At 33.6% G+C, this 11,242-nt stretch overlaps 2 protein-coding genes across 2 annotated transcripts; both read left to right on the forward strand.

Moving 5' to 3' along the window:
* Positions 1 to 297: 297 nt before the first annotated feature.
* Positions 298 to 5,991, forward strand: LOC125206892 (protein ROOT HAIR DEFECTIVE 3-like). The gene is made up of 16 exons (XM_048106109.1): positions 298 to 451; positions 769 to 835; positions 1,124 to 1,226; positions 1,299 to 1,369; positions 1,743 to 1,806; positions 2,492 to 2,572; positions 2,661 to 2,708; positions 2,981 to 3,043; positions 3,613 to 3,669; positions 3,773 to 3,904; positions 4,006 to 4,074; positions 4,819 to 4,910; positions 5,319 to 5,430; positions 5,536 to 5,701; positions 5,786 to 5,886; positions 5,986 to 5,991. The coding sequence occupies exons 1-16, from the start codon at positions 298 to 300 to the stop codon at positions 5,989 to 5,991; spliced, it is 1,386 nt and encodes a 461-aa protein (XP_047962066.1).
* A 22-nt stretch (positions 5,992 to 6,013) lies between these two features.
* Positions 6,014 to 8,685, forward strand: LOC125205561 (protein ROOT HAIR DEFECTIVE 3 homolog 1-like). Its single transcript, XM_048104591.1, has 7 exons — positions 6,014 to 6,256; positions 6,347 to 6,410; positions 6,605 to 6,742; positions 6,841 to 6,948; positions 7,255 to 7,385; positions 8,076 to 8,190; positions 8,388 to 8,685. The coding sequence occupies exons 1-7, from the start codon at positions 6,099 to 6,101 to the stop codon at positions 8,508 to 8,510; spliced, it is 837 nt and encodes a 278-aa protein (XP_047960548.1). The 5' UTR covers positions 6,014 to 6,098; the 3' UTR covers positions 8,511 to 8,685.
* Positions 8,686 to 11,242: the final 2,557 nt, after the last annotated feature.

An 11,242-nucleotide genomic window follows, 5' to 3' on the forward strand; every position in this document is an offset into this window, starting at 1 on the left:
CTTTATTCTCTTTTCATCTCTCTATCTTTTTCATTTCCTATTTTATTCTTATTTTACTTAACCCACTTTTCTTAATCTCCGTACTAAATGCATCTACTACTATGGAACGGAGGGAGTACTCCTTTAGATTGAGATAGGGAGACGGAGTCTTACACTATTATATTCCAGCTCAAAAGTGGCATCATTTTTCTATTATTTGAATGTAAAATAGTCAAACATATTTCCACCACTTTCACCGATCTCAAATTAAAACCATTATAAATAAAATACAGTGTTTTTATATTTTTCTAACTCAAAATGGCGACTCGGCCTAATTCTCTACAAAAAAATTCTCATTCGACGGAATTGATTAATGGCGACGGAGATTTCAATGAGTCGGGTTTCGTGGACTTCATCAGAGGCGCTGCCGCCTCAATTCCGGTCATTGCCATCGTCGGGCCGCAGTCCAGTGGTATGATTTCTGGCCTGAGTATGAGATTAGATTGATAGATTAAATAAGTAAGCTAACATTTGGAGGCTAAGGCCATCTACACCTGCGTGCTTTCGTACCTCCTCGCATAATTAAAAAATAGAACTATAGATGCCCGCAGGGAGATGGGTTTTTGGGAGGACAGTGGATTTGACCCTCTTCTTAGCGGGCCACTACGTATCCTAGTTGAACACCCCTCATAATAATGTTAGGCCGGATCTATGGGGCCTTTGGGATTGAGGTTTCAACCTTTTTTTGCAAGAAGAATAGAACTATAGACTATAGTTATTTTTGTGCAGGAAAAAGTACCTTGATGAATAATCTATTCGGTACAAACTTTGGGGTAATGAATGCACAGACTGGAAGGTTGGTTTGCTTGTCTACTTCTTAAATTAATTATATACTCCATCCGTCCCAAGACAAGTGAACATAAACTTTTTGGCACGACATTTAAGGAAATGAATTTTTATTAGTAAAGTGGAAAGTGAATAAAGTAAGATAGGTAATAAAAGTAGAGAGAAAAAGTAAGAAAGAGAATAAAAAAAAATGAAATGACTCACTTATCTTGGTACGTCCCAAAAAAGAATGCGAGTCGCCTATCTTGAGACGGAGGGAGTAGTAAGTATATATTGTATTTAAAAACATTTTTTCTAGGAGCAAGACAACGAATGGGATATGGATAGCAAAAGCCCCTCATATTGAGCCCTTAACTATCGTGCTTGATTTTGAGGGTACAGATGGTAGAGAGAAGGGAGAGGTAACCACTCCTATTTAATTAATCATTAATCTCTTTACACTATCAAGCTATATATCGAAACAATTATTTCAGGATGATACAGCATTTGAGAAGCAAAGCGCCTTGTTTGCTATAGCAATTGCTCACACTGTCATCATAAACATGTATTTTTCTCGTCCAGATTAATTAATTTTGCAAATAATTTCATACTCAGTTACCTGTGGCGTGATATTTAAATTTAATATTGGTATCTATAAATATATATAGGTGGTGCAATGATGTTGGCCAGCTATGATTTAAACCATTAGAAAATGTCAACAGATGACAAAATAATAGCAACAAAAAATGTCAACACAATGTCAACGGTTGATACTGTGTTAACATTTTTTGTTGCTATTATTTTTTTACCTGTTGACATTTTCTAATGGCCTAGATCATAATTTGAATTTTGTACAATATTTAAAGTTTGCATTTTATCAAATCGGTATTTAAGACTGAATTTGTGAATAATGAGACTCTCTCTCTCTATATATATAGGTGGTGCACTGATGTTGGCCGCAATCATGCTGCGAATAGGCCTCTTCTGAAGGCTGTTTTTGAGGTATTTAAATTTTTGTATTTAGTACTACGTGATAAGCGGATATATTTATCGGGTTAGGTATGCAAAACTCACTCTTTTTGCGATACACAAAATAGAAACCCAGAGGTTATTTTTAGTTTATTTTAAAAAATATGACCTGCAACGATCTAAAATATATCACCGTATTTTTAAAATCTGGATTTTATAAAATAAACTACGATCTAAAAAATATCATATTATTAAAAAATCTGATTTTTTAAAAATAAACTAAAATGACCTCCGTATTATTTAAAAATAACAGTTTTATGTTCTGCAATAAAATTGAGTTTTGTTTTAATCACAATCTTATATCTCTATATATATATTGATATAACACATGTACAAGATTACTTGGTTTGCAAGTTTTCCTATATCTATATATACACATATAATATATGTATGGGATGCTCGATTTGTAAAATTGTATCTCAGGATTAAATATGTATTTTGTTTGGTTCATGAGACTGAATCCCACAACTCAATCTAAATGTATAATTATGTGATAATTAATCATATGTCACTCATTCCAACTAAAATAATCTCACAACTCAATCCTAGACTACGTCTCATTATTGTTTTGTCTAACAAAACCGTACAACCACGTACAAGAAGATGACTTAGTCTTCCAGTTACTAATATAATAAATGATAATCTTCTTGGTATGTAGGCTATGCTATCACTATCCATGTTTAGTCCTCAGAAAACAACTCTTCATTTTGTGGTACGCGACGGCAACAACAAGACAGGGGTATGCTTAGTTGGAATATTAAAATTAATTATGTTTGTAGGTATTAGTTCTTTTTAATTATGATTTTTTAAATTTATTATCAATGTAGACCCCCTCGAAAGAATTGGAGCGTAATTTGAAGGAGGATATAGAGAAGGTAAATGATACTAGGATTTAGGTTTATGTAGATTCCTGTTTTTTCTGGAACTGTACAATGTTTGTCAGAGAACATTTTTTTAATACGCATATGAATTAAAAAGTGCATGGATTAAATTACACATATTGGAATTGGATTAATCAAAACTCATTCGTATATCGATGTAGGCATCCTTTTTAGAAAAAAAACATATTTGTGTTTAACATAATTGTAATTGAAATTGCTTTGTCTCTTTTGTCTAATGGCTTCTCCCTTTTTTGTCATCTCCGCAGATTTGGGAAGAGACTCCCAAGCCCCCGGGAAACAAGGGCACTCTTCTCACTGACATCTTCAATGTAACAAAGACAGAAGAAAGCACACACTCACACACACATACAATATGAGGAGTGATCAATTGCTAACTTTCTTAAGTTGCTAACTTGCTAACTCATCAACGCAGTGTATTAAAAATGTCAACACGATGACATTAAAATGTCAACACATAATTTTGTTGAACTTCAATATAATGTGTTGATATTATGTGTTGACATTTTAATGTCACCGTAGTGACATTTTTAATACACAACATTGATGAGTTAGCAGAGTTAGCAATTTAAATAGTTAGCAATATAACGCACCCCCATACAATATAGTGCGAGTCGGGAATAGTTGGATTTAATGCAATAAATGAGAATCATGCATAAATATAAATCAACCATGCATAAACACGAAGTTTCGTTAATAAGAGATGAAAGATTAATTCACTCTAATAAGATTTGAACCTAGTTGCGTCGTTCTTCATCTCTTATTCACAGAAATTATGGGTTTGTGCACGTTTAATTCGTGTTTAATTTGATATAGGAACTACAGTATTAGTGCTAATTAATTTTTCTTTGTTGTTTGTTTTTCATGTTTGGACTTGAAGGTGGAGGTTACCGTGTTGTCCCATTATGAGTTTATGAGAGATGAGTTTGATAAAGAGGTTTTATTTTGACTAATTAATTTTATATTTTTATTCCTTCAGTTATTCACAAATATACACATTTAATAGGAATATTAAATGTAATCGATCGATCCCATTGCAGGTGGCCCAACTCCAGAAGCAGTTAATTTCCCATAATCTTGATCTCTCGAAATCAAAACTTTCTTTGAGCAGTGCCAAGAAAATGTGGGATAACATCAAAAACCATAATGATCTCAACGTTCCACCTTATAGGGTTCGTCAAATAATTAAGCTTAATTAATTTCTAGTAGTATTAATTAATTCTGTGTTTTTTCGAAATGGTCATTCATAAATATAATACAATTGCTTTTTCAGCTAATGTTTGCCACAACGCGATGTGATGAGATTGCCACGGAAAAGTTGGAGCTCTTTAAATCTAACCAGGTTTTATTTTAATTTGCTTCTTAATTAATTTATGCATCTCTTCTTGCGCTTAAAGTTCTCTAATAGTAGAATCCGTAATTCATAGCTAAGAAGTAAGTATTTTGATTATGGCCAAATTAAATAAGTACTACCTCCGTCCCGAAAGTTTGTCACACTTCACTTTTTACCATTTTTTTTAGTGGACCTCATATTCCACTAACTCATTTCTACTCACATTTTATTATTCCTTCCATTCTAAGGAAGATGACCCTTTCCTTGGGCGGCACGGGATTTTATGCAACTTTATTTTGTGTGTTAAGTGGAGAGAGTAAAGTAAGAGAGGTGGAATAATGTGGAAATAAAAATGTTTTCATTTTTAGTAATGAGTCATCTTGATTGGGACAAACTAAAAAGGAAAGTGAATCATCTTCAATGGGACGGAGGGAGTGTAAAACTACTACATCCCACCATCTTTTTCAACTCATATCCCACCAACTTTTTTAACTTACTTTTCATTACATTTCTTGAAACCCGTGCCGGATCAAAGTTTGACAATATTTCGGGTACAGAGGTAGTAGTAGTAGTTTATCACCACGAAAAAGCTTAGTTGTTATGAATAGTGGAGAAATAAGGTCAAGTCAGAGACGACTAAGCTTTCTGATTATGAATCATTACAATAATAAAAAAATCTTCTTTATCTTAATGGCTTTTTTTTATGTATATCAAAATGGAAATTTCATTACAATTCCCTTTAAATTTGTGCAGGCTTGGTTAGAAATAGAAGAAAAAGCAAAAACTCAACTTGTGGAGGACTTCGGTGCAAAAACAAACTCTATCTTGGCTAAGTATCTCTACGAGTAAGCTAAAATTAAATTAGAATTTTGTATTTGAACTCTTCTCATTATATACAAATATCTATCAAGAGTAGCGATATAGGACAATCACTATTTAAATATATAACTAGAGGACACGAATTTAGTTCAATATTAGATCAATTTAGTTAACTATAAAGGCGTTTTAGTTTACTACACGAATGTGAAAACACGGAGTGAATCAAAATGCCAATATAGTGAACTAAATATTTAATGGATTAAATACTTATTATAAATTATTCACTCTAATAGTAAACTAAATCGCTGTTACAATGAACTAAATATGTGTTCTCTGTTTATGCATTTAAGATTAGTTATACTTAGGACCATCTCTTTAGTTATTAATTATAACAATTCGTGCAGTAATTAACATTTTCGACCTTAATTTAATAGATATGATTTGGAATCTAAGAATTTTGAAAGTCGTACGACTAATAGAAGGTTCGATGAAGTACAAAATGTCAGAACCTCTAAACGCCAAGATATGACGTTAAAAGCACTAAAGGTATGTTTTTCAGAGATGGTACATGTTTGGTATATAAGCATAGTATGAATTCTAATCATGCGTACTATTATTATTCTCCTTATATAATTTTGGTTAATAAATTAGATGGTCTATCCTGCTTATATGAATACGTTGGATCATATTCGATCCGAGACATTGCGAAGCTTCAAGACTCAATTCAATTTACAAAAACCTTCGATGTCTGAATTTGAGACATATAAGATATGCCGTGGCTCTTCTATTGTGGAGCAGTTTAATCAGCAATGTTCAGGTGCACCATAAAATGCCACATTTATTTGTTTTAAGATCATTCATGTTTGCATGTTTTTTTATATATACATTATTTTATTTTCAGCTTATGCTACCATAGAGCATGCAAAATGGGAGGATGAAGCTTCAACTGTGCGCGAACAACTTCTCCGTGAAATAAAAGAACATGGGCTAAATCATCTACGGGTATTAATTTTTAATAATAGCGAAACAGATGTTGTGTCCAAATCAGAATTTGTCCAAACTTCGTGTATTTTATCTTTTTTTTTATTTTTTATAGTAAAGGCTTAGAATGATGTTGATTGCAGAGTGAACTCTCCATTAGTCTTACTACAAAAGTGTTGGAAGTTATAAGATCTGGCAGTGTGAGGGACATATGGAAAAGTATTAAAAGATTCATGGAGACTGAGAATAAGGCAGCTGAATCGGCGGCTGTTGGTATATTTGGAATGGAGAATAAACAAATCATAACTGATTTAAAGCAACATGTTAGAGAAACAGTGGTCTCTAGTTTCACAGATCAATCTCGTAATGTCGAGGAACTCATATGTCAAAGGTTATAAATTAATTAACATTATGCACAAACAATGGGAGAATTTATTAATTAATGTATCTATGTTTTAACCCAAATTACTTATAATTTTAGGTACTTTTCTGCTGTAGTGCCGAGGGATGACAACACGATGTCGACTGAGGAGGCCTACCGTCAGGTAATTTTGTACTATTTCTTAGTAGATAGTAGTAGTACGTATTGCCTTGTCTCACGTGAATTTGGTAATAATATCATCATCTCTTTTGTAAATTTAGATAATTCTCTCCTTTTATAAGATGAGAGATCTCATGTTTACTCATTTTAACTCTTGAGATTTCATTAGTGTATTATTTTGTGCATGTATGTGTGCAGTGTTTGGATTGGTTATCGGCAATGGCTGTAATACGTTTAGATGATGCATACGGCACCGTACAGAGAAAGCTACGTAAGAAGCTGATGGATGCAAATAGCAGCGATGGGATTTCTCTTTATTCAGATACATGGGAAAATGTTAGTGATTTTACAAACCCTGACCTCGATCACTAAATTTTCAGAATTAATTTGATAGGAGTATAACTCAATCCTTTTAATTTGTGGTGTATGAATAGGTCCCTGCTCAAATGACTTTGATCACCCCATTCAGATGCAATGAAATATGGACCAAGTTTAAAAAAGATACGAAGGATGTTTGGGTCATTGCTGACGAACATGTAGAGGTATTGCATTATTTCGTAAATTGTTGGGGATCGAACATTGTGTGGGTGTGGGGGGGGGGTGTCATGTCTTCTGTGGGATGGAGGGAGTACTATTTAAACCAAACTAAAAACAAAGTATAACACGCTTGAATTTCTTACTAAAGTATTTGACGATTACTTACAAAAGTCACATTGCTCAAAACTAATTCGCTTGATTAAATACGTACTCCACTATTTAGTGATTACTACTCAATAAATGTAGAAATGAAATAGAAGATGCTAGATTTAATTATAGATTATAAAAAGAATAACATCCGCTTTGTACAGAAACAGCAGAAAAGTAGGACTTGGAGGGAGATTATGGGTAATCTTCCTAAATGGGCAATTCCAAGTCGTAAATGGGCAATTGCGGGATTGTGCGTTCTCGGAGTTGCTGCGTTCAGTGTTCTTCTTATGTGGTAATCCCTCTCTCTCCACTTTATCTAGTACTACGACATCATTTTAAAAAATGAGTGCTAAAAATAAAATGCCTCTGCCATAGAGGGACAAGGAGAATACTTTTTTAAAGCAATTAGTTACTCTCTCCGTCCCAGAATATGAACTATTTTCTTTTTTCGCCCATCCCTAAAGGGTATGAATTTTCTAATTTTGAAAAATTCAAACAACATACTACCCCTACACATCATTTTATTTACAACTTATACTATTACCATTAACACTTATACCATTATAATAATATGGACCTCACTCTCCACTAATTATTTCCACTACCCTTTCTCTCTCTCTTGTTTTTCCCCTTATTTATTAAAACTTGTGCTAAACCCAAAGTTCATACTCTTTGGGGATGGAGGGAGTATTAAATATGAGATGTAATCAAATGCAAACTCTATATATTGTACAAACTCCAAACTATGTCAACAGATAACAAAATAATATCAACGGAAATAGTGTCAACAGTTTATATTGTGTTGACATTTTTGTTGATTTTATTTTATCATTTGTTGATATTTTTTAATATTCTAAATAATAGTTTAGAGTTTGTACAATATATAGAGTCTGCATTTTATCAGTATTCTTAAAGCATAATCCATAAGTATATAGTGCGTCTTCTTGCATTTCATTTTTTTTATGTCTTGTTATTGCAACAGGAACCCGATAATCGCCTCCCAGTTAGCTATTATAGTAGCGATGGCAAGCGGGATAGTTACGGTGCTTCGAAATGGGGAGTTTATGTATTCTGCCACAAAGAAGAAGATTAACATGGTACTACAACATTATTATTTATTTATTTATGATTCCTGCTCATCCTTTCAATTTTTGCTTACTACTACTGTATATATCTTGTGAGATGCAAAATTAGTGAATTCAAGTCATATGTGGAATATTATATGCAATTAATTACTGGTTATGTTAATAATGTAATAAATTTTTAATTTTATGATAATCTTTTTTTTTTGCAGAGTGATATCCCAAGCAAACATCCTATGTTATTGAAATCTCTGAACGAAGATTTGAATGCAACTTTCGATTGCCTGACGACCGGACGGAAAATATTAGGCTTAGCCACTCCGGTGGTTGCTTAAGTTTAGAAATCATGAAACTGTGTTCAAATAAGGGCACTCTTTTTCCTACCAAGGTTTTTTAACGAGGCCCACCTAGGCCTTTGGTTGTCATTTTTATGATTACCATGGGCTTAGGATGTTTGTTTTCTTTTCATTTTCTTGTATTCGATTTTATTAAAGACTTGTCTACTTTTGTGCTATGTTATTTGTACTTTTATATTTTATCTTGTCCCAAATTATTTATATTATTTTATAAAAATTAGAGTATTTAACTAATATATTAATTTGAACTTGTACCAAATTTTGATTAATACTCCTCTCATTCCACAATAATATGCACTATTTCCTTTTTAGTTTGTCCCATAAAAATATATACTTCTTAGTTTTGGAAATTATTTTTTCTCTAATGAGGTGGGACTCATTATCCACTAACAATACTTTAATTACTTTTTTCTTTCTACCTATCTCTTACTTTACCAATTTGGAATTAAAATCTGTATCAAACCCGAAGTGCATTGATTTACAAAATTTAGTTTTGTTAGCATTAGTTATATTAATTTACAAAAATAAAAAGAAATGATATGAAAAATTTATGACAAATTTTCATATGATTTCGAGCTTGATTCAAAGTAATTATGGTACTATAGTATCTGGAGAGAGAAAAGTTTAAATCGCTAGCAATTATTGCTTGGTGTTAAGGTGCCTCGTTTTTCAGGAATCGACCCCACTGGATGGATCTATGGTATTCAGAGGTACTTTGATTGCTCCTTAATTGAAGAATCAGATCGCATATACATGGTGTCTTTGTTAATAGATTCTCCGGTGCTCGAATGGTTTGGTTACTTTCAGAAGAACAACCCGGATGCATCTTGGCAAGAGTTTGTGGTAGCCTTTCGTCACCATTTTTCTCCATAATTCACTACAGAGATGTTACAAGTAGATGAGGTTAAGCAACCGGAGGCAGCTAGCTAGCAAAGACGTATGATATGATAACGGGTTTAGGACTCTTCTCGTATTGATGTTCGATATATATAAACCAATTCTTGAACTTGTAGCTGCATATGAATCTTATAAGCATTTTGATCAACAGATTTCAGATCAACATCAACTTGATTAGTAGTAGCAACAACAGTACCAAACGGATTAAGATATTGACCTTGTAGTAAAATTGTCGTTGGTAAAGAGGCAACATTGCTATGCATCTTTATTTGACGCAACTATTCAGAGTTAATTTATAGTAGTATTAATTTACTCTATTCCAATGAAATATAATTTCATCATTTTAGTTGGTACTCTTTTTCCTAGATAAGCCCAGGAGTTTTGACGAGGCCCAGCTCGTGAGTTTTCATTTTTTTCTATTTCCACGGGCTTAGTATGTTTGTTTTCATTTTATTTTTTATTTATATTAGATTTATTAAAGAGTGTTTACTTTTGTATAGGAGTACAATTTTAATGTATGATCAAATACTCTGTTTTTCTGCATCAAGACCCTTTTTTCGAGGATTTAAGGTTGTCGACCCTGCCTAGAGACGGGGTTTCTTATCTATACTTATGAATCAAATCATCAAAATCCCAAATTTACTTTACATTATATACGCAATACATAAATTAAGAACATCTTTTCTACGAAATTAGGATCGTAGATTGAGGAATTATCACAAATTTATGGTATTCCTTAAAGTGGAATATAGAGAACCCAATTCGAAACCACCTTCCAACCAAGCATTCACCATTCGAAGTTTATGTGTTGGATTTGTATCAATTGCATATATAGGGGAACATTCAACTCCAAACAATGTCGCTTTCTAATGAAAAAATGTCGCTTTCTAATGAAAAACATGAAGCGATTAATTTCCTTATAAACTACTCACTTCGATGCCGTTTGAATTTGTTGTCGTATCTAATAGGAGTAGACTCCTATTACGTTAATTGGAAGAGCACACGTGAAACTTGAGAGTGATTGGAGAAAATTTCTCCTAGTTGAAGTTCTAGGATTTTGCCAAGATTTGAGAAAACGAATTTTATTTCATTATTCTCAATGACTCAATCTAGTGGAATTCTATAATTTATAGAATTCCACTACTTGATTCGGACTTATGACTCGGGAAAGAATCAAGAAGAAAACCCGAGAAGATTGACTCAAAACTAAGGAAATATTGTTCAAAGCAAAAACATAAAATAAGGAAAAATAAATCTTAAAGATATTTCCTAATGAGATATGTAATCAGCGTATTTTGCAGGAATGGTAATTTTCCTTTTTGGTTTCTCTTTCCTTCCTTGCTGTTGCTTGCGCTGCACTTCTTCCATCCTTGCTTGCGTGGCAGTCTGCTCCGGTTGAGTGATCGTTGAGATTGGATGTAAAGGGTCGACGAGAGGCTGACTCGAGGAGTCCCTATCAACTCCCCCCTCCATAGAATGCACCTTGTCCTCAAGGTGGAGGTGAGGAAAATTAAGCCTGAGCACATCGACTGGTGAGCACATCGACTGGTTCCCATGACGAGTGTGAAGCATTCTCCGACGACCATTGGACCAGCCATTCGTCTTGCGGAACACCGTTGACCAATATCGTACGCGAGTCAGTCACCCTGACAGGGACGTCGATGGGGCGGTTGCGGTCAAAATGTGTGGGAAAAACAGCAGTTGCCGACTCCGCTAATGGAGGCACAAATGGACGCAGTAACGAGACGTGAAAGACGTCATGAATTCGACTGTCGACCGGTAACTGCAGGCGGTATGCCACTGCACCAATGCGC

This window comes from Salvia hispanica, chromosome 2 (genome assembly GCF_023119035.1).
Source record: "Salvia hispanica cultivar TCC Black 2014 chromosome 2, UniMelb_Shisp_WGS_1.0, whole genome shotgun sequence".
Classification (NCBI taxonomy): domain Eukaryota; kingdom Viridiplantae; phylum Streptophyta; class Magnoliopsida; order Lamiales; family Lamiaceae; genus Salvia; species Salvia hispanica.